The following is a 27,977-nucleotide window of genomic DNA, read 5'->3' on the forward strand; positions in this document are numbered from 1 at the left end:
TTCTTCTAGTACAGTGCTGACCTCATGTGGACAAAAGTATATTTACACACAAACTGCATCTGAATGAAATACTGCAGGTATAAGCACATTTCATTGAGACACAGTTAAAGGAAAAATTGCATGATGCAGTCAGATTTTGTAAGACAACATATTTAACAAGAAAATGGGAATTAGCTGCAAATATGTGAGTCTCTAATCAATATTACTTATAACACTGACAGTTATAGCGATTAATGTTAAAATCCTTCATGTCGTATTTATATCCAACGTATTCATTCACACAATCCTCAGTATTAAACTACAGTGTGAGGGTGTAATGGCTGCAGTGTATTTCATCGTCCAAGGCTGAGCTCTGTTGCTGCTGATAGGTGGTGGTGACGTCAGCAGGCAGTGTGTGGGTGGCTGTGTGGGTGAAGATGAGCCTGTGTGTAAAACAAACAAACAAAAAAAAAAAAAAGGAAGCAAAAGACAGGCTCTGTTAAACTCTCAGTGTCGTGCAGGTAGAGGTAGAGCAAACAAAAACCTCCTCTCGGGCTCTTGTTGACCCTCCCAGCAACTCCTGACGACATAAATACAGGCAACTATTCAAGAGTTGAATAGGACATAATGTAGAGGGGGTGGGGGGTAGAGGGGAGGGGTTTCTGCTTTACTAACAACCGTGCATGTGCATGCAAAGAAAAATCAACAACTGGGATGTTTTAGTTCAATGTATTGCACAAACAGCTTTGACAAAATGTACTCTGATGTTACTACATTGTTAAGAGAAATGGAAAATAACAAGAAAAAGGTACATAACATTCAAAAGCTCTCGCACGTTTTTGACACGGGGATTCAATGTCAGGCAGAGGGTCCCAAACAAGTCTTTTTATTTGGAAGAAGGGGATATTAAGAACTAAAAGGACATGGTGATCCAGAAAAATCTAAGCTCTCTTAAGGCTAAAGCTATCTCAAAATGAACGGGTAAATGGTATGTCTGGTATCAAATTGCAGTGCATTACAGTAATAGTTCCAAAAACTTTTTATACAATACAGATACACTATCAAGGTCAACTACCTCAGGAGCTGGGGAATTTCTGGGCAACAGCAATTATATAGAGCAGAAATAATTCAATTCAGCGTCTTTAACATATGAAACGTGACGTAAGTGAGTTAAATAAAAAGGTAAAGCATGTGCATCATTAACAAATATAAACATTTTACAGTTCTCAGTTATCTTTGCATATGCGGTTTAAAAAAATCTAATTCAGCTGTGCATGATGTTAATAACTGTGTGATGATGGTGGTTAAACATAATTAAACAAATGTTTACAGTATGTTTGCATGATCTGATGTGTCGAGTCTTTGGTACAACATGAGCACCAGGATCCAGAGGCCTACGACTGCAAATGCTGTTACACTGAAGCAGGCATTATTGAAAGACGCAATGGCTTTTTTTCCCCACTCCAACGTCACTTTCTCAGTAACAAACCATGCAAGGAAAACAATTTCAGTACAAAAACTAAACACACAAGGAGTATCACTCATTGTAATCATATTGTACTACATTTTAGAGGGGCTGAAGGCGAGGGGTGTTTAGTCAAATAAGTTAATCAGCAGAGGTACACGCACACATACAGTCGAGAAAGTCTCTTATGGCAATAGCTCAGTACAACAAAAGGCATGAGGGCATGAAAAAGACAAACAGGAGACACTAAAAACATCATGTCCAAGTCTGTTTAGCTTCACAAAGGGACTCATTGTACACTAGCAGTGTGTGCGGTAGGAGAAGGGGAAGGCAGACTTTAGAAAGGCACAGAGCTTTAGAAAGCGCATTCTTCAAGAACTTACCACTAAAGAAGTGCCAAACACACACATACACACACTCACACACAAACACACAAAAAGAGGAAAATCAAAAGTAATTTAAGGGTTAACTATGTTGGCAAGGATATTTAGGAAATAGTTAAACATAAGCAAATGTGACAAAAATCAAGATTTTGTTGCATCATGCCAGAATGCATCATGGCTCCACTTCGCTCCAACAAGCTGAGGCCATGACACAACAAATGAGCTTCAACATGAATGACAATGATTGTTACAGCATATTAAGTGCAATATAATGTAAAAGAAAAAGGTTTGGGTGAATCAATACATGGCACCAAATGACACTTTTGATGGAAAAGATCTCTGTCCGTTTTAAATTCACATTTAGTATCTATTAATCCAAAACGCACAAGACGCTTTTAGAAAAAGGTGAGACAAAGATGGACAGGAGTGGGGAAAATTAGAGGAGGTTCCTGTTTCCGAAGATGTTATTGGGGTCCACGTAGTCCTTGACAGACTTGAGCATCCCCATACCGACATTAGAGACGGTCTCTCTCATCCACTCCTTCCGAAGTTTCCCCACTGAATGACAGAGGAGAGAGGAGAAAATAAATAAATAAATAAACTCAAGGAAGAAGACCGAAGGGGGAGAAATAGAGGAATCGGCACGGCTGATTGCTCAGCAGGCTGCTGGGAGCCAATCAATCTTGTGAGAGTGAGTGAATAAACAGAGGGTGATAAATGCTTTTATTCAGAGAGGAGAAATGTTTTGCATGGCATGATTTATGGAGCTCAGCAGACTATCAAACTCATTAGGCTCTGTGTGTTCCCAGAGGAGGAGGCCGGCTGGCAGTTGTAGCGGGCCGTCCCCGGCTCCCTCGCTCTTTGAGCCACCACTCCCCTCCAATTCCCTCCCTCCAGAGTCACCAGGGCGTTTTCTGTGTGTGTTTCTGTCTCATTGTGCACACGAGTGCGCTCCTCCAGCTGACCTGCGAGGGTGTTGTGCTTGCTTGTCCTGAACGCCACTCTGCTCCCTCTGACACTGGCCTGATAGCCAACAGGGTGCCGAAGCCAACCGCGGAGCACCACACAATGGTCCTCTGTCAACAGGACTTTGGCTCTCCACCCTCTCTCCTTCAAAGCCCCCCCAAACACACACAACCTGAGGAGTGAGTGTGGCTGTGGCATGAAGCCTAGTGAGGGTGCCCATTGCTTCACCAGCTGTCCAGTCCGACATACTCCGCAGAGTCTGTACCCTGCAGGTTTCTTAGTGGAGAGTCTGGAGCCAGCGAGAGGTCTGGTGACTGCAGAGGACTGGGAAACCTCACTGGAGGCAAACTCTTGTTGGAAAACTTCAAATAAAATAGAAACTTTGATTTTCTATGAGCGAATAAAGCTGCATCATGTTATGCGCTTTACTCAGGAACAATCTCTAATTAGCTTCTACATTTTTTTTGCTTTTATTTGATGGTTGAGATGGAGGAGACAGACAAAGAAGCTAAGATGACAACTGGCCAGTTAGATACTGTGAAACTGTGACATCTTTCATGATTTTTGGATATTTTTGACTAAAATACTGATCCAAACAATTATAAATTAATTGATCATTTAAAAATAACTGTTAGTTGCAGCTTTAGTTGGCAGCCTGAATCAAACTGCAACGTTGCATTTACATAGTATGCACCCGTGAACACTGGATAATCAGAGCACCTCTGCAGCAGCTGGAGGTTGAAACATTTTACAGAGAAAATCAGTTTTAAAACAATAAGTAGTCATAATCAGAAGACCTTAATTAAGGCCTTAATAAAGCAAAAGGGCTTAATCAAAGGACTTTACGCCAGATACACTGAAAGAGAAATGACGATGAATAAAGAAAATACAGTAACTGGTGAAATATTAGTCTGGAGTGACTGCAGAAATTAACTTCAAGATCAGAGCTGGGTAAATATGAACTTTTGGAGGTCATGTCAGTTTCAGAAAAACACTCAATATCTTTACTCCAAAACTCAAAAAGATAAATTTGAGAATAGATCAGCCTGGAACAGGTGCTGCTCACTGGGTAAACACTTCCACCCAGCACTGTAATCACTTGAGATTAGATACAGGGGCCTGAAAATAGGAAGGTGTGGGATGAGAGTGTTCACACGCCCTCCTCTGCATCAGTAGCATGGAGCCCCTGTGTTAATGGGGCACGTTGAGGGAGGGGGGCCACCCTGACACATTAGAGCACTGTGTTATCAGAGTCCAGCCAGGAAACGCCAGATGGGGATCAGCCATGAGGCGTGTGAGGCCCGTCTCCTGACAAAACAGGGCAGACAGCGGGGTCACCAGAGACTCTGATACCACACAAACCTCCAGATGGTGACAGAGGGACCAATCAGCTGCTACCCAATAACTAAGAAAGTATGCTGCTCTCTACCACCTCCTCCTCCTCCTCCTCAGTCCTTCCCCCATGTTCCACCTCCATCCCTCCCTCCTCTAAGGAGAGAAAACAGAAGGTGCTGGGACTGCATCATTGCCTCCATCACAGTGATAATTTACACATCTATCTTGTCATATTCTCTCTTTTTTGCTTGCTATTGCAATCAATCTCACCATGCTTGGTCTATGCAGCTGAGACATGCAAAGAAGTGCAGGTAGTTATTTTAAATGACAGATTTTTTTTCTTTAAAGAAAAAAAAGGTGGCATATTTCTCTTGTGTGGAAAAGCCTGGGGAAACACAGGGCAAATGGCATGAGGGAAGCTTCACTAAATCAGGTCATTTTTTTATCTCTTGAGTGCAGTGACCTGTGTGGAAGTGCAGTTGGCAGACTTAGAGAGATTGGAGCTATGTGGAGCCACAAGGTGAGATGGGAATGGCGGGCACCCTGGAGTGGCTCTCATTCAGAGGAGACTGTAGAGGCCGAGCTGAGCTTCGCCCCTCTGACATGCTGTCCTCACTCTCACCTGGCTTCTCTGACAAATGGGGGTCAGGACATGAGAGACGGGGTAAGGCAGTGGCCCTGCTTTCCTGTGATATGGCCGAGGCAGAGTATAGGCTGAGAAGCCGCGGTGCAGGGCTGATAGATGGATGACTCTCCTGGTGATGGATGTTCAACAACTCTTCACCGCTACAACACTAGTGACCTAGTTAAAGAGGACATTTCTCCCAGCATTCTGGCTTTCAGAACCAAAGAATAATCAAACATATAACAGAGTTTTTGCCTCTGAGCAAGCCTTATAAATCTGACTCTTTCCAAAGTTAAACTCAACATCATTTTTGTGTTGGAAAGCAGTCTACACATAGTGGTGTGAGTATTATGTCCTGCTGAGAAAGAAGTAGAATGCTCCACACACCCAAATTCCCTTACCTATGCCCACGCAGCACAGTGCTGACCTGCTGTAAACACAAGGCCACAAAAATGTATATTTCCTCCGGTGCCCTCCCACCTCACCATCCTTGACTACATCTGTTTTGTTTGATACACAAAAACCAGTGAAACTAGCTCCATTTGTCAACTGCTGATTGTGGGCAGACAAACCGGCCTGTCTGCGCCCAGATAGCGAGCCCCACTGTTATTAATCACAATTACAGAGTGGGCCTCGCACATGGGAGCTGCATCAATATCCCCTCCTCTCCCCCCTGTCACCTCCCTGTGCTGCTCGGGGTGGCCGGGCCACCGTTTGGAGGTCAGTATACAGCCGGCGATAACGGCTGCATCATTTACCCTGGCCTGCCGCCTCCTTTTTATTAGCAATCTTTTAATTTTGAACCCGTCCCCGCCTTCAGGAAAAATTGTGATTTAATATCGCAGCTGATTCACTGCATACTGTTTTTGACAGGTGTGATGAATAGCCTGAAGTGATGTATGAAAACAGCGAGGCGGATGGCAATATAGATAAGGCAGCCATTTCGGTTAGCCCTGATGGGGCCCAGAGAGTTGTTGCACCGCCCTCCCCTGCTCACGTTTCATTTGGTCACTGCTGAAATGAACAAATATCCGAGTCAAAGCCATTCATCTGAGCTGCAGGAAGATATTTTGGACATGTGAAGGAACCAATGAAAGATTTCTGACCAAATGCACATTTACAGCACGACTGGGTGCCTGTTCGCGGATGGAAGAGCATGCTGGGAAAGCTTGCCATTCTGTCACTGGCACCCAGAACGACCTCTTTTCATAAATTCTAATTTAGGAGAAGATGCAAATATAAACGCTCATCTTTTAAAACTGTCATCCACTTCAGGGTGCAATATGTGCACCTGTTTTCATTTGTACACAGTACATGTTTGCAAAAACAGACTTGATATTTTTAGCATGAATTTTTTTGATTTTAGTACCTCCGTGGTGATGTGACAAGCTTCCTCCATTGGCAAGGATTTCTTCTCTAGCTGCATGCTGGGAAACAAAAAATAAAACCACACTCGTATTTGTCATATTATATAACACTAGATTCTGACATTGACTCAGTGGGGTGCTGGAGAGTCAACATATCATCACATCACATGTAATAATATTCTACGAAAGCACTGGACTATGGCGTAATGTTGATAAAAATTAAACTGGACTTACCTCCACTTGTTCATACACATGCACTGGATCACTGAGTCCCCTGTAGTTGAAGGCAAAGTAAAAGTAGACACAGGCACCAGCGTCGTATGTCTGAGTCACCCTATAAAAACCACAGGTTTAAATAATCAGAAAAGACTACTGTTTCTCTGAAAATCTAATTTAATTGAATTTAAAGAGCAGTGTGGGAGGTTTGGCTTTCCCCAATGAACCCCTGATCTCAGTTCCATTCATGGTTTCCAGAAAGCAGAGGCAGCGTGGAACTACTGTTACCTTTAATAACATAATATTATCAGACATTAAATGGACATCAAATGCTTTTACCTGAACCACATTTGTACAGCAGGTAACAAGATGACTCAACTGTCACTTTTGTGTGGAGCAGAAGCTTGATCAGTTTTTTGTTTTACAAATAACAAAATATCTTCACCGTTCACGTAGCTGCTTATAAATAAAATGCAGCTTGAATTCAGGCATTTTCTCTGGAAGAACATGTGTAATAATCTTTAAGTTGAGAGTAAAATGCTTCTTTATTTTGCATTTTCTCTCATTGGCCCTGTTCTCTGTAGGGGTGCAGGGTGCAGAGCCCTTGTTCATTTGACATGGCCCATCACCTGGTACACTGACTATTCTAAAGGTTAAATGGACAAATCAATCATGTGACAGACTGCAGCCGGGAAATGAATGGCTGTAGCATAATCAGGCTGAGGCCTAATCGGTCCTCAATCGGCGAGCTGCAGCCTGGTGCTCCTCAACCGCGAGCCGTCTGTCACATTGTCTGTCTGTCTGTATTGCTTTCGCTAACTCACTAGGGGTTGGGGGCAGGTCTGGGTCTGGGTATGGAACCTCATTACTTTCTGGTATTGAAAAAATGTGTTTTTTATCCTATATTTTTCTTATTGTCATCAAATTAGATGAAAACCATCAATAAATTGATCCTACTAACAATATCAATAAATTGATCCTACTAACAAGTATCTCCTGTGGTTCTGAAGCCTTATATCATATTCCTCTGTGCCACAGACCTTCATAGTTGTCCAAAAACTATTACAAACACATCAGTGATTCACACTGTTGCACTGGGTGACATGTTCCTTCATTACACTAAATATGGGCTTTACTGTGGTTTATTATGAATCAATCCCTCATATATCTTCCTGCTGCTGCAAATACTTGCTAGTACTAAATATGTATTAATCCACTACTAGGATCCTTTGTGAGATCTGTTGAGTAGCATGAGATTCTGAAGATGCCTTCAGGCTCAATTTATGTTGTTTTAAAACAATACCTGCATGTAGATAAAGGTGGAAACTGCACTCCCCTCTCTTTACACTCTCGAACAATGCGTGCCTTCACATTCCGGCAAATGTCCAACACCCTAGAAGAAAGAAAATGGCAGATTGAAGAAGTCATGTCAGAACAGAAGAGAAACAAAATGAGACTTTGTAATGTTACAACTTGTTCTTGAAATGTTTTAAGGGTGCAGTCCATACTGCAATATTTGTTTAGTCACATGTAGGGGGCATCTACTTTAAAATGAATTAATTAGCAATACAAAATTATCACAATTTAGAAAAAGATCACAAGGCCAGGAGAGAGGAGGAGGGGGAGAGACCGACTAACATGATGGCAATTGTGGTGTGGAAATGGCCGCCAGTCCTAGGCATGTGCAGCCGTGTGTGGAGTGTGGAGGATGGGGAAGAGGATGGGTAATGAGCCAGGCACATATGCTCGCCTCAGTGCCTGATCTCTTGGTCTCTCCCGTCGGGCATGCTACACAACAAGGAGCTGAGTGTGCTCCTGTTTGTTGTGTGTGTGTGTATGTAAAAAAAAAAAAAAAACAATGATGAAAACATGTAGAAAATGCACAAAACACCACATATGGATGAGAGATGAATCTGTGCCTCACGTTACATTTCCCGCACTGCGCACACACATGGGTATCTCCACTGCGTGCATGTGTGTGTATCAATAATAATATGGTGGGTTTGTAGGCTGAAGAGGCAATGCTTCCGCCAACGCAGAGTTGGTTAATAGGGAGGAGAAGGCAGGCATGAAGGTGAATGTGAAAGACAGAGGCAAAGAGAAATAAACGAAAGGAGGGAAAACAGGAGTGGGATGAAGACAGAGGACTCTTTCTGGACTGAATGTGTGGGTGGTGAGTAAAGAATGTTAACAGCTATTTAAATTAAACGAGGAAAGCCCACAGCTCATATCAGTGTATCTACCTGTCCCAAGGCACAGAGGTTTCAAAGGACTCCCCAATCACATAGTAGTCCATCCCCAAGTCCTGTGCAGAATAAAATGTTAACATTAGAAGGCTGATCAGTAATCAGTGAAAGGTCATTCAGTTACCTTTACCTGCAGAAAAGAAATGAGAACACTGGGGGAAATCGGATTATACAGGTAATAGAACAACAGGTTTACATGCACTGTAGTTGCCCAGTTACTGTAAAATCTACATCTGCTGGCTAGTAATCAGGTTTCTTCTCCATCCCCAACCATTTTTTGGAATGGTGGCTTACTGATTTTAATTGTATTGATGATACCAAATTTTCTTGCCTTTGCTTTTTTTGGTTGGTTTGAGGATTTTCTGTTATTTTTCTGTTTTGTTTTGCTGGTGTATTTGGATCATTAAGTGCAACAGAAGAAAAGGCTCTCACAGTTTTCCTTTACAACGTGACTGAAGTTTTTTTGTCTGAATGCATCTCTATGAAATGTATACAGTAAAAATGTGGAAGCAATTTTAAAACTTCTTTTTTTAAAACTGCTTTCTTCATGAAATTTCACATATTTAGCTCATTTTTAGCTCAAATTCATGTGGCTTGTGGCTGAGATGCTTAGATTTTGTGAGAGAGGAAAAATTTGTCTTTATAAGTCATCATTTGTATAAACAGTGTGTCAGTTGCAAGAGGAGGCTGAAGAGTGTATCTGTCCCGCTCTGGAAACTGATTTCTGTGTCAGATATCAGCTTGAAGGAGGAGAAATCTAGCACTGAAAATACCCCACGCTGATTACACAGTTTTTGTGTACATAGCAGTAAAAAAAAAAGTCACTGCAGAAAGCTATCAGTAATCTCTTTATATGTTTCTGTGACAGAACTGACTTAAGACAACTCTCCATTGTCATTCTAACTGCAGCCACTGTGCTGTCCTCATGATGTAGATACCTCAGTGTTAGACACCCTGACAACAACTGTGACCAGATCAAATTCAAAGACCTCCCCGGGTCACATTCTGCAGCCTTTCTGTGTCGGTCACTATCCTATCTGCTGTCAGACCGCGTCACCCCACCCGCCCATCAGCTTGGGCTGAAAAAAAAAGCCAGAGGAGTGACCCACCCGGAGGTAAGCGATGACGAAGGTCAACATGTAGCCCCTCTGCCCATTGTCCTCTCCAGCTGCCAGGCCCCTGTAAAGCAGATAACAGGGTTAATATTTAACAGCTCTTTTCTTTTAGCTTTGTTGCTCTGACCGCTCACACTCACAACAGCTGCGTGGGAGCCTGTCAGTCCAACAACGTACAGATCAATGACGCTATGCTCCGTGCATCGCCACAGGTCAGCCACACATCCATCACCTGCAGTGGGTAATCAGATTTTCATCTACCTCCCAAACTAATCAGGCCAAGCTCAATAGAAAATCACTATATTGATTTTCACTCTTCTTCCTGTTTCCAAACACTACAAGAAAATATTCCTTACAGAACCGCACTAATCCATCACTGGCACTTGATCTGATGGGTGTTCACAATTTATTTGAAATAATGCAATAAAGCAGTGGGTGCTGCATGTAACTGACAAGTTTCTTATGATTTAATTGCAGGCTATTACCAGGGCAGTGCTCCAGCTACGTGCAAATCTGGGCATTGAGCCTGACAGTAACACTAACAGCAATTCATGATTGGTAAAAATTACCCAGGAAGAAAAAGGTGACATCGACCAGTGAGGAGCACGGGGGATCCCTGGCATGTCCCTGGAGTCATAATGAAGTGCTGGTTCCTGAATAATTAAGGTTTCATTAAACAAGGAAGCCTTTTTGTTGACCAACTTTCATGATTAAATGCAAACTTCTATCTGTATACAAAGTATGTACTTTTGCAGATTTTGCTGACTTTCAAGAAAATAATTCTCCAAGAAGCACATTAAAACCGTTAAAACTAATTTTCATTTGGATTTGATTTCACCACACACATAAGCTGCTGTGGTTCTTGCTACAAGACGAACCTGCCCACATAGTTTAAAGCAAATAAAGACCCATAAGAAAATCTTTTATAATAAGAAATGAAAAAATATAACAGAGGAAAATACAAATGTTAACTCGTCCCTTTAAGTTGGTGAAATAAAACCAGAAATGGTTCAATAAGAGAGAGGTTGCATTGCAGATGATGCCTTTAAAATGTTAGGATGAACCCATCTATTATGCTTCTGTTAGGGTTTTAAAACAGGCTCAGGACAGAGAGGGCATCCCTCTCAGGCTGACAGGTAACTGATTTCCAACAAAAGTCCTCATCGATCCATTTCATGATCAATCACTACAGCAAAGCACTTCCAGGCTGTCCTCTTGCCCTGTGCTGCCTGAGGGGAGCTGTGCCCCACTATCACCGCCCACACCACACCTACTTTAACATAAAAGCTGGCCTGACAGGAGGACATCCACAGGTGATCCATCAATCCACACTGAGACAAACTACTGGGTGGAAGACCAAGTCTGAAATGTGTAACTGTGCTGCTCCATCCTTTCCACTGCTACTACATAATGGCTGGTTAAATAAAGTGACATCAGCGCTTCAGGCACCTCCATGTCATGTTTAAAATCCCACTAAATGGTGCTTTGTCATTTCTCTTCTCTTACATGGCCAGAGTCTTCAAGTGATCTCTGTGAAGTGAATTGTTCTAAGACAGGGTGAAGGTGAGAGAACTACCACTTACCCAAATTTTGCAGCAATGTCATAAACTTGCTTCTCATGCTGCAGGACTTTCTCACGATCTCCCTCGAACAGCAGGGTGGCCACACACAAGCGGTTGGGGTCGAACCCTTTGAACTGGTGATTAAAGAGTTGGATTCATTTTTCATGAAGAACACTCGTGGCAAGCAAATGGTGATGTTCCCTTCTAAATATCTTTTTACCTTGGTGATGTAAAATTTCTTCAACCCGTCCAAAAAGGATGTGAAAATTGAAGACACTTGAGGCTTCAGGGCATGACCTGTGAAAGCATCAGATAAAAGCCAGCTCTGCTTATTCACAAAGAGGCAAGCCTGAAAAACTGATAATATTTTTCACACGTTAGTCATACCCTGCTTCTGCTTGCATCCTTCAGTGCTCTGAGAGGGCAAGTGAGTCAAATTTATTTGGGGTTTCAAACAAAAGGAGGAAAAACAAATGGTAACATTTGAATAACTTTACAACTGGCCAGTGGCTGCAAGCGACAGTGACTATAAATCAGAGGGTTTCCGAAGGGAAGTGGGGTTGACACAGCGATATCCGTCTTCCTCACCCACACTTTTTGATTTATTCCTGATCGGACGCACAAAAGCGCCTGTGGACAAGCGAAAATGAGGGGATGGGGCCAATGGGATGGTTATCAATCACAGTGGGGAAGTCACGGGTGATGTCGCAGAGACTTAACAGTTCATTTATTTCCCTCCATGCTCAAGTCTCTTCATCACTTAGTGTTCTAATTGTTTCCATTCCAAAATCTGATTGCAGGTCTTTAGGTCTCTCACAGCCATCATACTCGTTAATTAAATACTGAACATCCAGAGAGAGAAAATTACACCTGCACTGTGTATAATTTCACTTTTAACTCTCCCCTATGTGGTTTGTGGTTTTTTTGCATATCAACACACCCTTCTACTTACTACAACATTCTCATTTTTCATCTTGTGTATCAAGACAGGCTGTACTAAATTGTACTTGTAGTCCCAATCTGAAAAAGACCTGTGAATATATCAACTCTCCTTACTCAACAGCCAACATGATTAAAAGTGAGGACAAGCCACTAATAAGCCCAAGAAGGTATCACAGAGCCATGAGTTTTAGTTATTAGTGAAAAACCTAGTCGCTTCATCTTCCCTACTTAATGCTAAGAAGTGCCTACTCTGTGAAAAGTGGAAATATAGTGGAGATAATGAGATCCCTGGAGACTGGGGAACTTTACAGAGATCTCTGGCAACACCAGATGCATTCCACTAGACCTTAAGAAACAACATCATAAAACTTCAGTGTAACAACGGCTTAATTTTGGCCAGGATCTTTTTTCTTTTAATCTTGTTTCAATTCTTTGTGTGTGTGTGTGTGTGTGTGTGTGTGTGTGTGTGTGTGTATGCGTAGCTACTCCGCTACAAAAATAATAATAATCAATTTAACAATTCAGTACTACAGAAAATAAAATCAGTGCATTCTGTCCAATCATCATTCATTGTTCTTCTCTCAGAGGTGCTCAGTGCAAAAAACCAATACAATAGTGGAAAAACACAGTATGAAACAAAATTCAAATCTAAATAAATATGATTGCTATCATGCTGCTGGTTAAAAGCCTGCCACGTGCCACATGTTGCAAAGCTCTCTAATCAAAGCCAAAGGTTACACTGGGGCCTAAAGGAGAATAACACTTCTTTAAAATGAAAAAGTTTCTATAGTGAGGGGTTACCACAAAGCACTAATGGTTAGATGTTTGCATTCAAGACATAATGAAAGCAGCAATATGCTGAGGCTGGGTTACATTGTAAATGATCTAACAAAACTTACCAAACTTAAATTGTTCATTATCCATGAGTCGTATAGATGCCGGAGCACACCTCTGAAAACAGAAGTTGGTCTGTGTTAGTTTGTTTAAATGATAGTTCTTTCAACATGGCAGAATTATATCACACGATTGTGCTTCAAGATAAAATCAGACCAAAATCAAAAATCACATTTTGCAGTGTCCCAGCAGTACAGTCTCAGTACAGTATTGTTACAGTATTTTTTTTTGCAACAGTATTTTTTTTGCAACAGCTTCAAAAGGTGCTGAGTTCTGTTGGCTTAGTTTGGGCTTGTTGTGTTTTAGCTGAGAGCACAAGTTAGCTTAAAAATACACTTTAATTTTTTTCTGGTTTTTGATGGCAGATCAGTTTTACACAAATGGAGAGATGAAGCAAAGACTGGAAAGTTCTTACCGATGTTTGGGCAAACCCCTAACACACTAAAAGTTTATGGTCTTGGTCTCATGTTGAGAGAGGAAGAGAAAGCAACAACAAAGCGCAACATGTTAAAGGATGGATTAACATGTTACCTGTCTGGCAACCTCTCGAAGGCAGGCAACTCCTTGCTCAAAATTAGGGAAAACAACAGAGCCATATTTCTGATACTCTGGCATGGGACGGATCTTCATCGTTACCTCAGTAACCACACCCAGGGTTCCTGTGGAAAATCACAGTGAGAGATTCTGAGTGGCACCAAAAGAAGTAAATCACTTCCCACAATTTATATGACCTAACCCCCTCTTAGAGCGGAACTTTAGACTGTTTTACAGGGCTCTGGTACATGTCCCAAGGGATTTTTGGGTGACCTTTGTCTCACATTTCACCTAGTAGATCTACCACACACTAGGGGACAACTAAGATTTATCAGCTAAAGAGCATGAAGAAATAAAGCAGGGCTCTATCAAAGGCACCGAGGCCAACAGCAGTACCACATATACAGGTTCGAGGAAACCTCTGGCTGACCTTATGACTCTGAAAACTGTCAGTCATTAGCTGCTGCTGCTGCTGAAGGAGTCACATTGCATGTCTACTCTCCCTAAGACAGCAAATGTGTCTAGGATTAATACTTGAAAAAAAAGAAAAAAAAAAAGCTGCTCTCACACTGTAGCTAGGGAGTGATGTTTGTCATCCCCTAAATCTGTCAAATTAATAACATTTATTAAAAAAACAAAAAAGAGTGGCTGTATTGAAAATAATTTTCCAGCACCCACACTTTCATATGCTGTCACATTACGTATATTTTTTTCAGACTTTCATGGGAATGATACAAGCCTGTTCACATTTAATTACTAAATAAGATTTCTCTCTCTCTCTTTGCCACAAGTAGTGTATGAAACTTACACCGAGTGGTCAGAAAAGCAGAAACCACTATAAAAGCTCACACAATCTCTGAACAAAGAGGACATGAGAGCCACATGGAAAAGATGCAGGCTTTGACTTTCTATGGGTTTTCATTTGGGAAAAACACATGAGGGAAAAAACAACAGTTTCTGCTACAATAAATCTCAGAAGCAGGAATTCTAGTCAGACTTTCTTCTTAATGAGATAAATAGATACAATGTGTCATAACATACAACCCAACTATGATAACTGCTTCCATTAAAAATGACAAATGTCTGGAAAGAACATTGTGTGAAACATTATCATTGATGACAACAGACAACAACAGAACATCATGCAGAACAGAATATTTATTTCTGTTGCTAGTAGCAGTTGCTAATGGCACCAGCATTACATCCACTGTTTGGTTTGAGACCACATAAACATTCACACAAAAAGCAACAAGCTAGCCATTACACTGGCTGTCTGAGATGACATTCTAAGTTATACTGTTAGCTAATATAATGTTGGACTGACTGTGGGTATGTATTTTACTCTCTTTTCTATTCTTTAGTAGATTAATTACAGTGCTGTCCTTTCTATGGGGACCTATCTTAATGTTTTTCTTTCACTGGTGAAAATTTCTTCCTAGCTAGAAGGAACAATGTGATTAATTTACAAACTAGTCAATATTTTTGTCCAGTTCCAGTTTTCTTGTTACTGGACTAATTAATTTTCACAGCACATTTTGTTCTCATTTTTTTTTAAACTTGTTGCATAGTTTGAAACTGTATGATGAATTAACATTGCATTACAGTCATTTCAAGTAGTGCTGGAATGCTTTGTTGACTGACAGATAAGTAATGTTCAACAATTTTGATAATCTTCAAGTAATGTATCGAGCAAAATGCTTATATTGGTTTCTGCTTCTTAAATGTGAGGATTTGCTTTTTTCTGTTTTGTAGCATTGTAAATTAAATACATTTGGGTTGTCTTTCAAAAAAAGACAAACAAAAATAATTGTTAGTTACAACTATAGTTTAATGTTTGTGAGTTTATAGATGTAAACCAAAGCTTTTGATTTGCCCCAGCTTGATGTATGAGGTGAGGTGTATTACTACAAACAATGTCCATTTAAAGATGTATCTCCCCTGAACATAGCTGGTCCATTAGGAGGCCTCCTCAGCCTGTTATGGCTCTAATGAGCCCTCTAATGTGACACTACATGCCACACGCTGCTCCCTAGTGGTCCACTGGAAAACATGTGACTCCATTAGACTTTAACCGAGAAAGACTCCTCCCTCCTCATGGTAGGCAGGAGGAGTCGCAGAAGGAGTGAGCGAGGAGGAGTCAGAGAAACAGAAGGAGAGAAAGGAGGAGGGAGGGTGGGGTGGGGGGTGGGGGGGTGGAGAGAGGGAGAGAGGGAGAGAGAGAGAGAGAGAGAGAGAGAGAGATCTAGGGAGGAGCTAGAGCAAAGGAGGGTGAGCAAGTAAGAAATAAAGGGAGGTAATAAGAACAGCAAGGTCAGAAAAACACTCCTGGGGGACAATTGCAATGCAAAGAAATGCTGTAGTGCAACTTAAGCCATTTTACCATGACTGAAGCTATTAAACCAACCTCGTCTTACAGGATTAGTATTTGGGGAGATGAACTATTCGCTATAAGTCTCTGTTTTTAATGTTACTTATGATGAAAAAAAAAAACAGTGGGGACAACACTGACCACTGTGAAGCCACCACTTTAGACTCAAAGAATTAGTTACATTAGTTTAGCACTGGATGGCTTCACACATCCTCTGTAGCTGAGTGGTGTTTAAAAGACAAAGGGATTATCATTGATTATTCCAATCATCCTTTACACTGGTTGTAGCAAGGGGGAAGAAAATACTTTGCATTCAGGCCACTTCAATGTCAGAGAGATAGAGAGACCCAATTGCTGTGCAGTGAATGAGAAACTCAAGGTTTCACAGTAATTTCTAATAAAATGGATACGTTCCACTTAACATGCAGAGCAAAGTTGAGGGTTTTAGAGTGGTGCTTTGTTGTTGTTGTTGCTGTGGCCTACTGTCAGACTGCAGGATGGGATTTCTGGTGTGAGGAGATAGATAATTTTAATGAAACCAAATGGAGGTGTGACCTCTTGGCTCCAGTGTTAGGCCTCCCAGAAGAACATGTACTCCAAGAGACATGTGGTCCTGTCCCATCTCTATTTGTGCACCAATCCCCAGCAGCAAACTCACCTTCAGATATTTAACTCTACATACTCTTATATGTTGCAACATGAAGCATTATTACTGTATTATTAGTGATAATTGCAATTAAAGTGAACTGCAATTACACACCTACAACGCTGAATACTACAAAAATTGGGTTTCACAAAGATATAACACTTGAGTATTCTGACATGAGACTCATCTATTCAAAACTAATTTCTCTCCATATTTTAGGATTCTTAAAAAAAAACACACACTGTATTCCCTCTTAAAATCTTAACATGTCATAATGTTTGAATTATTTTACATGCTTTTATACACGTAAATGTATGTGAGAAAGTTCCCTTTAATGTTTAGTTCACACAAATTGGAACAGATCAGAAAACTCCAGAGGGCTGTAATTTTAACAACAGGGGAAGTGATAAGAAGAACCCTGATGTACAGTACTGTTGTCACTGCCCTACAAATTTTCCTTTTGGAGAAGTAAGATTAAGGGAAACTACATGAACTCTGTATAACCCAATGAACTTGCATGTGACAATTTTTCAGGCACAAAGAAATTCTATTAATGCCATCCTTACCTGTGTCATGCAGATCAACAATAAATTTGCCTGACTTAACATAAAATATTCCAAATGTGACAAATGTTGGCCAAACAGGAGGCCAGATTGTGACCAGTTTACACAGGTCTAAGCTGATTATCACATAGTGACTTTTACTGTATAACTCAATTAACCAGAGTAATCATGATGTAACTTTTTAAAAGCTTGCATTTGTGCAAATGTATTACTCGTAATTCAGCAATAAATGACAAAATTCTTTGAAACACATTTGATTTTGCTCTTATTCTGCTGTTCTCTTGGTATTGAAATCAATTCTAATGAGTACAAATGGAAACTTCTGCCATGATCCCAGCCCAGTCAGGGAGCAGATTGCTGAGCTTTGTAGGGCGAATATAAAGTTTGTATCCACAGCTGTTTAACATAACGATGCCAAGAGTCTCTGAACCTCCTCATTATGTACGGGGGAACCTGGCATATGGCAGTATTCTCTGTGGGCATTCACAAGGACAGGGCACTGCAGATGGGGTGGGGAGGACACTTGCTGGTTCCTAACTAACACCCCTCCAGATCACTTCTTCACCGAAGCTGGTTAATGTGTAAGAAGTCCACAGCTTGAGAACTGTCCTGATGTTACTGTTTTATCACAAAGATTTTACAGACCCACAAACCCACGTTACCACACAACCTCACACACACGTGTCCACATGCCCTGGTGTACTGAAATCACATGAGAAAGGTAGCAAACCTTCTGAGCCCATGATGAAGTGGTGAATGTCCGGCCCTGTGGACATGCGTGGACCCTGGCAACTCTTTTCAATGACACCTTGAGGGGTCACCATCTTTATGTGGACGACCTATTCAGTAAGAAAACAGCAACATATCAAACACTTAGAAACAAAAATATGCAAATAGTAGTATACTATTCTTTCAGTTTTACAAATGTTCAAATAAAATTTGGATATTGCCTTCAGTGCTACATATTTCAATGCATTTCATAACTAGTACTGTGAGCACTGCATTTCAGTGATGAGGGTGAAGTCCAAATAACTTTTGCTATTAATTTCCTTTCTGATTACTGTGAACTAACTGCTATGTCCTGTGTTTGGAACAAACACGAGCAGGAAGGTAAAGGTGAGGGTCAGTGACTTACCAGGTCCTCAATGTTGCCGTAGATGTTCTTCTTCATGCCTGATGCTCTGGTTGCTACCCAGCCTCCCAGGGAGCTGAACTCCATTGAGTCAGGCTCATGCCCTGTACAGTAACCACTCTCATTAAGCTGTGAAAAAAACATGCATTTGTTGTTACATTTAAAACTGAGCCAAAAATATTTGGAAAACAATGATGTTGTAAACCCACAAGAATGTTTTAATAACAACCAAAAAGAATGAGCAAGCAAAGGGAAAAAAATAATTGCAACTCTGCTGCTGACTTTCACTGCTCTCATTATGCTGCAGTGCTAAAACCAAGGCTTTATGGCATCACAGATTTTTTTTTTTTTACCATGGCCTAAAATAAACCAAGTGGAAAGAGCATGAAAAGACTAAGAAGGAAGATCAGGGTGTTATTTGGGCAGTGTCAAATTCCAATAATTGACTGGAGTACTTATGTCATGTGAAAAATTATGGCTAAAATTTTTTTTTTTAAATTCTCTGAGCAACCCAAGAACCCTCATCTGATGCACCATTCATCAGGGGTCATCAGGAACCCACACATTCTCCTCAAGGCAGTTGCTCAAAAGATTGCATTTGTCAGCAGAACATTTAATAGTAATAATAATAATAATGAATTTAAACTACAACAACAACCCCCACCAGAAGCACAATGCGGGGGTAAAATCAGGCCTTGTTTTATCACAACACTCCCCTGGAAGGCAGTTTATAATGCAGACCCATCTGCTCCATCAAAACGGCCCAGTCTAAATGTAGAAGTGGAGTCTGTTTTAGATGCAGCTCACGCATTCCTCTACATCAAACGCCTGCTCCTTCTCCATTTTTCTGAATTAGCTTGATGGTGCCATCTGCTCATGACCACTGCCTCACTCTCTAATCTCTCCCCTTCAGCACTCTGCTCCTGTATCAAACTCCTTTCTAAACCCTGTTCAATCCTCTGAGCAAAGAGTACCAAGGTGACTGAGCATGGACAACCTGCATGTGAATGGTCACACAGCTTGACTGTTGGAACATTTTACAGTAATGTAAGCTCTCTCAGTGATGAATATGGATGGCTGGGCAGTACTTACCAATCTCTCCAGATCCTGACCAACGATGCCAGCTTCCACGTGGGCAGTTAAATTTTTCTCGTCAACCCACAGAATGCGGTTCTGCGGTCAAAAAAAAAAAGGAAGCAAACAACAACATGACTGAGGAGGTAATGAACATTCTGTATGTTTTCTGCCGTACAGTATAAAAAACTCTGTAAAGTTGTGTTTTTCATTTGTCTAAATGAAAACCACACCATTTATTTAATGTAGGCTACAAGACCTTCATAAAAATGCTATATATCACCATGTCTGTCATCTGAACACTAAGCCTGCCTACGTCTCTGTTATGTTGACTTAAAATATCTCAGATATAAACACTTCCTTCAACAACTGTCCATGGAGACAGTACCCTGGCAGTTTGCTTACAATATTGAAAGCTTTGCACTAGTATGTCCTTCTAGTCTGACGGTCACATGTCTGAGGATAAATGTGTGCAGAGGGGCTGAGGGACAGAGAAAAGAGAAAAGAGTCAGTTTCCTCAAGGTTAAACTCAATTTAACATCTAATTCCAAATATATGCCTCCTATTTGGGCTGTTGGGCACTTGGCCTACCCCTACCTGCAGGAGGTCATTTCACACCTGCCATCAATTATTCTCCAGGGGTAATAAACTTTATGTTCCTACTATACTGCTCCTTTCATGTGCTTCCATTGGAGCCAACTCACCTCTGACCCCCTGACACAGAACACTGGTCACTGGTGTCTGTGGCACCAAACTCAGTGACTGGTAGGCTAGCAGCATCCAGACAGCTTATATATCACCTCTATGTGCGCCTGGATCAAAGGGTTGTACAGTACTAGAGACGATATTCACCATTTTATATTATAACCAATAAAACCTTTTCACATTCATGGTGAGAGCATTGGTACTACCTTAAGTATAATGGCTGATGCCATAGAACCATAACTGTACCCCAACAACATGCTAAATATACACTCAAGACAGCTTTGGTTTTGAAATTAATAATACAGGAACATTACTAATATACAGAAAGATCAGAAATAATTTACATGTTTAGATTAACATTTTTTCAGTAATGACAAAATATCCCTCTCACTTTATGGCATGGTGTCTCTCATCAGTGATACAGACCATCTTTATTCAGACCATTACTACAACCTCAATGACCAGATAAACAGTTACACCAGAACAATGTAATGCAAGTCATTACAGAAGCCCTGTAAATAAAAGCTTTGAAAAGCAATTTAAGTTAAGATGGTGTCAAAGCATGTGCTACAGCTCCATTTTGTGACATTCTATTAATGGCATACAATTTCATATTTTGTCACTCTTCATTTAAATCCATGGGAGACCAAAAATTTACAAAGTATCATTCAATGTAAGTCAGTACAACAGTTACAATCTAAGTTTCACAGTGGTAGTATTTATTAAACTGTTTCACACTGCATTTGATTTGTTTTCAGTTTTTCTAATCATCATTGCAGATCAACTCTTGTGACATGAACAGACACAGGTGCTTACGTACCATCTGAGAGGTATCCAGAGACACAATGGAGCGAGTTTCCTCTGGGGGGCACTCTAGAGCACTAGAGACACTGGTTCCTCCTGCGAGAGAAAAACAGCAGTATTAAGGAGTTACACTTATCTCTCTCTCTCTATCTATATATATATATATATATATATCTACATATATATGTACACACACACAGAGCTACTTGCTATATACTGCACCAGCATAAGTTCTGGTAACATATATATATGTTTATGAATCTAAGATTGGTTACCAAACCTCAGTACTTACTGCATACAGACAGAAATGTGTCTTTAGCATTGAATGTTGAAAACAGATTGTAACATTTTTTCTAAAATGACAGAAGGCTTCAGGGCTGACTTTTATTGATAATATCATTCTCATGAATCAGGAACTCCTCTACTACCATATGAGATCAATTTTTGTTATTCTGCCATCATAATATAGTCAATAGTGGTAAATGATAGGAGACAAGGTGGGGTGGGGGCAGCAGTGCATTATTTACCAGGTTCATTCATAGATTATGTGGCCTCATTAACAAAAAAATTAATTTCACAAGCATGGGATGGGAATAAATAATGTATAACAGTACATCAAATGTAAATACACATCTAGTGTCCTGTATATACAGTACATCACAGGTTATTATGCTGATTAGAACCTTTAATGTCACAACTCACCTCCATATGGTATCAAACAAACATTATGTTTGCTTGCCAGTTCCACAATTTTCACTACATCATTGTGGCAGTCTACAAAGACACAGAATAGCATTTTAAAAAATAGGGGCAATCATACAGGAAATGTTTCCAATTATTTCCCTCTATTGCATTCATAAATTAAGTGTCCTCATAATAACAAGAGTAGATGCATTACAAAGGAGATAAAAGATGGCACAAAACGCTACATGTATACATAGAACAATAAATAAATGTATATGGCCTGAGCCATTAGGGCAAGGGGACCAGCAGAGAGGCAGGGCGCATTTTGATTTGCCTGATGGTTGTGATTTGCCTGGGGCATTCCTCAGGCGGAGCCATACTGCATAAAGCTATGCTCTCTGGGGTGGGATGTGCTGGATCAATACAAATGTGCTTTAGCCAATCAAGGAGCCCGCATCCATTCACACTGTGGTGGTGAGCAAGTGGGAAGAACAGCAATACCCACCTACACGGATGTGCTTGACTGGCCTCAAGTGCTTTTAGAGGCAGTGAGAAATGCCTGTGCTCTAGTATATTTTGCCATCCAATTAAATACACAGCTTTGGCCTACGGATTACAGTTCAACAAACTAAACCTCCACTTAAAACACACAGCTCGACCTGGAGGGACCAGTGAAAAATGCAAATTACAGGTGAAAATATCTATTAGATACATGGCAAACAAGAGTGTGTTTGCGAGGTCGGAAAAATTAACATTTGGTGCCAGTGTGGATGAAACGATGCCTACAGTTGCTTGGTGATTTGCTGCCCATTTGGGAAGCTGCTAATCAAGTTTCAACCATCAGTCAACACTCATTTGCATGATAAAATAGTGCCAGCCATAACAACAGAAAACCAATCTCAGAATCATAATTCATGGGTGTACTGTGCAGGGCCAGACTGTGGAGTATTGGGTGTCAACCGTCCTCCCCCTGACACTTCTTATTAAGCTTCCACTCATACATATTAATATCCCTGCCTCTGCAGAGATTAACCCTTTAAATCACCTAAGCCAGTGAGGGGATCAGCGATGCCATGCAGGAGGAGAAAAACAGACCAATAAAAGAAAGAGAGAGGGAAAAAAAAAACACACAGATGACGCAGCTTCTGAACTCACTTGGCCATACAACCATATCTGGAACACGCCCAAATTTGCCTTCTCTGAGGGCAAAGATCTCGTGTAAGCAATGGCCTACAGGAAAATATGAGAATGAGACATAAGTCCACAGAAACTTTAATGTGATCACCGCAATTAAATGCATTATTGCTAAATTAAAAATCCAGGGTTATGCAGGTGGTTCATAAACAAGAGTGGAGGAGAAAGAGCATGCCTTACCATGGGCGCGAAATACCCGGTCCTCTGCATCTTGAGAGAAGGGAATACCTGTGGATTTCAGTTCCTCAACGAAGGCCTCGTTAAGAGTGGGAGGCTGTACAGCACTGCTATTCAGAAGGGGCTGAAACAAAACAAGCCATTGTGATTGTGAACTATGACTGAGTGCTCTTCTTAGCCATTCACTGAAGGAATGACAAGTAAACGTGAAAAATACTCACTGTTGCTGGGGTTTTATGCTGCAGACTGGCTCCAAACGTGCATTCAAACCAATCTTTCAGACCAGGAATGATCATACCACTTAGTCTATACCTGGTGGAAAGTAAGACAGATAGAGCAAATAACCAATTTACAAAAACAGCTAAACCTCATGTATTAGTGATTTCTAGCAGTGAAAGTCAAAATCTTGAACTGAATATATTTTAATGCTTGACTGCTCTTATTTACTTGGAAAACCAATCCTGTTTCTAATAAGAATAGAGTGTGAGGTTTGAGTCCAATGAGGTTATTGGGCAAGCAGAGCAGCAGTGACAGTGCTGTCCATGTGATTGCCCTCACCATCCCTTGCATAATTGAGCTGCTGGCACAGCCTGGGCCAGGCCATCAGGGGACTGTGGTGTGCCTTTGTCCAAGAGACCATGAAACACACTCTATAATGAAAAAGCCTCTGTCACAGTGAGCGCGGAGGGGGAGAGCACCGTCTTTGACATTCATTCAACTGCGCCCCGGCCGGGGTTACTGTACACCGCCTAGGTAGCTTTTCAGTCGAGAGAGCGAAGCAGTTAGTGGCAAGTGCTTGAACAGGAGGAAACCATTTACTGTGCAACATCCTCTTCAGCTCCACTCATTACTCAAAATACATCCTCATTCACCCTGCACCAGTCCTCCGTGTTTACAATTTGACAGGAAAGGCTGTCTCTACCAAAGTCATATGTCATGATTACAATGACAAGACCCATCTCTACTTCTGCTCTTGGCATGAGAAACAAGGACAAAGGTGCAGAAAGACCCAACTATTCTTTGTCATACTTTGAGTTTGAGGACAACTGACTTGGTTTCTGCACACCCTCAGACATTTAAGCTAAAACCTTCTTCTTAAACTGTCAGTGAATAACTGTGTTTACCCACAACTCCCCAGAGACACACCAATAATTACTAACATAAAATGTTAAATTTTTGAACAGATTGGAGAGAGGTTTCTGTTAATGAGCAACAGAGTTTGGGAAAGCTGAAAATCCCAACCAGTGACCTTCTCAGATGACAATGAACAGTTCAAATGCCAACCACTAGGTGGCAGTAGCACCACATTGCTGTGAGCGTAGGAAGGCGACAGCAACTGATTTCAAAAGCTGGGTTCACAGCATGAGCTGTGAAAATGATCAAGGCACAACTCCAGCCCCAAATCACACAGCAAGAATGACTGCTGAAGCTTAACACAACAGCTTTACTAAAACAAAATGGGAGGCTGTGTATTGATTTCTCTAAGTCATTGAAGCAGTTAAGTATAAAAACTACACCTAACAGTGGCTTTGTGACATTATAATGTACCTTTTGCCAGTAAATTCTGCTTGACCTTTCTTATTGAAGAGGAATCTTGAGTCGCTGTATCCCCAGCCATTCCATTTCATAATCTCCTGCCTGTGGAAAGATAAATATTAGCACAGGTTAAGTTAACAACGCATAGGCTTTACACTTAAGACATGACATGAAATATCATCAGAGGTAGTTACAAAAACACATGTGAAGGTGATTCCTTAGGGAGGTGACCTGGTAAATTCTTAATTTGCACCCACAGTCCCCCGTGGGCAGTTTTCCCGAGATAAAAAGGAAAGTCCTTCCTGATAATCTGATACTTTGTACTGATATACAGCATTTTGCAAAGACAAAATGTCAACCCTCCTCCAGTTTATTCAGTCATTCACAACTTTTTGATTCATCTAAGGTGGGGCTAGCTATCAGTTGGCAAATTTAAAGTATGGGAGGCTGCAGACAGGCACACCTACAACATCCCCTGGGTGCCTACCACTACACAACGCTCTGCAGACAGGCTTGCAAACAAACAGCTCGTTGACATGGTAATGGTGAAGCAGAAGCAACACATTCAAACAGCATATCCATGAACAAAGGAAGCTATGGACTCTCTCTGTGCTGTCTGCCATTTTCCATTTAACACATTAAAATATTTCACATTTATGACACCTGGCAGGCATCCTTATCCAGAGCTCCTTTGAATACTGTTCAGTTTTTATGATTAAGTCCCGACTTATGTCCTGGTTTAAGAAGCTTTAGCTGATCATTTAGCACAAAAATCCAATTAAATAGCACACAAGCACCAGTTCTACACTGTCAAAGCAACAACCACATTGGAACGCAGCCAGTAGCCACTTACTGTGCTCCCCCAAAATGACTGAGCCTACTAACCAAAGAGGATGTGGAATTTCTCAATGAAAATGCTGCTGTGCCATTACTGTTGAGGGATATTCCACTATTATCATAAGCTGCACAACCAAAGATGATGCTACATTGTCTATGCTGTAACACTGTACACAGCTTAGACTGGCTGCAGAAAGACAGCTATACCACCACTAACATAACTCACGAGCCACTTGGGATGGGATGCTAACACAGTGAAGTAAAAACCATAATTAAGATTAATACCTGCCAAAATTGAGTTTCCCATAAATTAAGAGTGAGAACAGAAATGAGTGTGACACACTGAGTCATACTTTAATGAATCCTCATTACCACTGATATGCTGTCATAGGTGCAGAACATACTGACTAAAAATGAATCAGTAAAAGGGGGCAAGAGTGTGGCAAGGTCAGTGAGAACAACTACTGACAGCAACAGACTGACAGGCCATTAACAAGGCTCTGTTAAAAGGCACAGCAGAGGCACTTTAAGATTTTGTTTTGACAAACTTTGAGTGGGATCTCATCTCTCATAAGATCCTTTATTAGTCCCACAATGGGGAAATTTACATTGTTGCAGCAGAATAAGTGATTGAAAAGATGAAAAAGACATATAAATACGAGTAAAGGCGGGGGGGCTATAAGCCATCTAAATGAAAACAAAGGTGGATATCACTTTGTCAGTGCATCAGTGGTGGTTGCCATGCCTTTAATTAAAATGTTGCTAAAACTGCAGCATAGGCCCCACAAAACCAGAAAATCCTGAACCTGAAACCACTTAACTAACCATACAAGAAAGGTGCCACTGAGCATGTCAGTATCATGATGCAAAGGCTCAGGTGAGAAAGTCTCTTGGTACTTTTCTAAACAGTGGCTGATATTTGCAATATTACAGCACATGGTTGTGTTCGAATAAACAAAAGGAGAAAGCTAAGAGCTTATCTGACACCTAGCGTGTACCTGAACTTAATTGCACTGTTGAACTGCTCTTTCTGTTTGTAGCTTTATGATTTTGCTCTATACCCAATGTCCCATGTTGTTCTGACAAAACTTACTGACTGTTTGACTATTTGCAATTCTATTATTGTTTTCCTAAACTATCAAGCTACCACTGTAAATAGCAAATGACTCAAGTTAAGAGTACCATCTGGGATAACATGACCACAAGACATAATATTTCACTTTATTATCACTGTGTCACAGTGAACAGAACAGGACATGATGAATCTCACAAGGCCAAATTCCCAAACTCTTGTACCAATTCACCTTTAGCTACAGTTGTTATTTCAGACTGACACTAGATGTCAGCACAGTGTGGTGGTGTTTCCTCATACGAAACTGAGCTGCCAATAGGTTGAAAGTCAGACCACCACTTGTCCTAGCCAATCAGATCAACAGAAGAGACAGAAGTTTCACTGTCTCTCCCGACAAATTACATGTTTTTTAGGTGCACCATATCCTGAAATCCAGTTGAGAAAAATCAAAAACTACTATGGAAGAGATCCGATAATCCCCATAATAACATAAGTTAGTAAAAGAGTACAGTTCAAATAAACCACACTGCTCGTGTGCGTACAGATACTGCGTGGTAAAACAAAGAGTATGTAACGGCTAAATATAACAGTTACGGTTGCAGAGACGACCATATGTAACAGTAACGGCTGTGCGTATCAGTGACAGTTACAGTAAACGGTAACAGTGAGGGCCACAACGGCAGTAACGGCTGCAGGAAGGCCTGTATGTGACAGTACAATTTACAGTAACGGCTGTATGTAATAGTAACGGTTAACGTAGCAGCTGTACGTAACAGTACCGGTTACAGTAACGTCCACAGTTGTAGGGCATGACTTGTACTGAAAATGTTGCCAACTGGACTGAACGACTTTAAATGTCAGAAAACTAGCCGCAACGGTTACACTTCCGTCAAGCTTCTACATCCTCACTGACACTGACAAAATACCTGACATACGTGACAAATAAAATACGTGACAAATAAAATTATCTGTTATTAGCCACAGAGAAAACAGCAGCTGACTAACTAACTTTGAGAGAGTCGACCACAGCAGCGCTAAACTCTCTGTGTAAACCTAGCCGCACCCACTCTGTAGCAAATGAATGGCTTCTCTGTAACGTTAGCTAGCAGGCTAACTAAAAAATTTAGCTTTAGCTGTGTTCTCCCACGTTAATTGTGTTTCGAGCAGACAGGGAAGTCAGTCTGTTAGTGTATGTCACCCCATTGTTCTTATGTAGCCGGGCAGCCGGCTGCTGTTTGACTTAATAACTAGCTAAAAGCACAGAGGATGGACTCTTGTCCACCACTCCATCACAGCCTTGTACCTCCTCCTCGGCACCGTCTTCTCCTCTCTGGAGGTATCTGGCTTGCTCCCCTGGGCTTTGCACTCCGCGGCAAGTATGGCCGAGTCACCGTCCACCGGTCTCTGTAAATGCCCGGCAATTATCCTCAGTCTTTGCTGTGCAATCCGTTGCCTGTCAGAGCTGCCGCCGCTGCTGTTGGACGCCATGCTGCTTCCGTGTTTGTGAAAGGAGGGAGCGCATCCATGAGCGGCTGTCAGAGGTCAGTACAGTGAAA

The 27,977-nt window shown here is 41.2% G+C and overlaps 1 protein-coding gene across 1 annotated transcript; it reads right to left on the minus strand.

Moving 5' to 3' along the window:
• Positions 1-692: 692 nt before the first annotated feature.
• On the minus strand, positions 693-27,977 carry agps (alkylglycerone phosphate synthase). The gene is made up of 20 exons (XM_018675797.2): positions 27,725-27,977; positions 24,525-24,614; positions 23,198-23,288; positions 22,980-23,100; positions 22,761-22,835; positions 21,624-21,695; positions 20,938-21,017; positions 19,431-19,511; positions 18,342-18,467; positions 17,937-18,045; positions 13,627-13,754; positions 13,101-13,152; positions 11,480-11,556; positions 11,281-11,393; positions 9,692-9,761; positions 8,580-8,641; positions 7,640-7,729; positions 6,355-6,454; positions 6,123-6,180; positions 693-2,385 (listed from the first exon to the last, which is right to left on the minus strand). Exons 1-20 carry the CDS (start codon positions 27,907-27,909, stop codon positions 2,264-2,266), a joined length of 1,902 nt encoding a protein of 633 aa, XP_018531313.1. The 5' UTR covers positions 27,910-27,977; the 3' UTR covers positions 693-2,263.

Source organism: Lates calcarifer, linkage group LG1 (assembly GCF_001640805.2).
Source record: "Lates calcarifer isolate ASB-BC8 linkage group LG1, TLL_Latcal_v3, whole genome shotgun sequence".
Lineage (NCBI taxonomy): Eukaryota > Metazoa > Chordata > Actinopteri > Centropomidae > Lates > Lates calcarifer.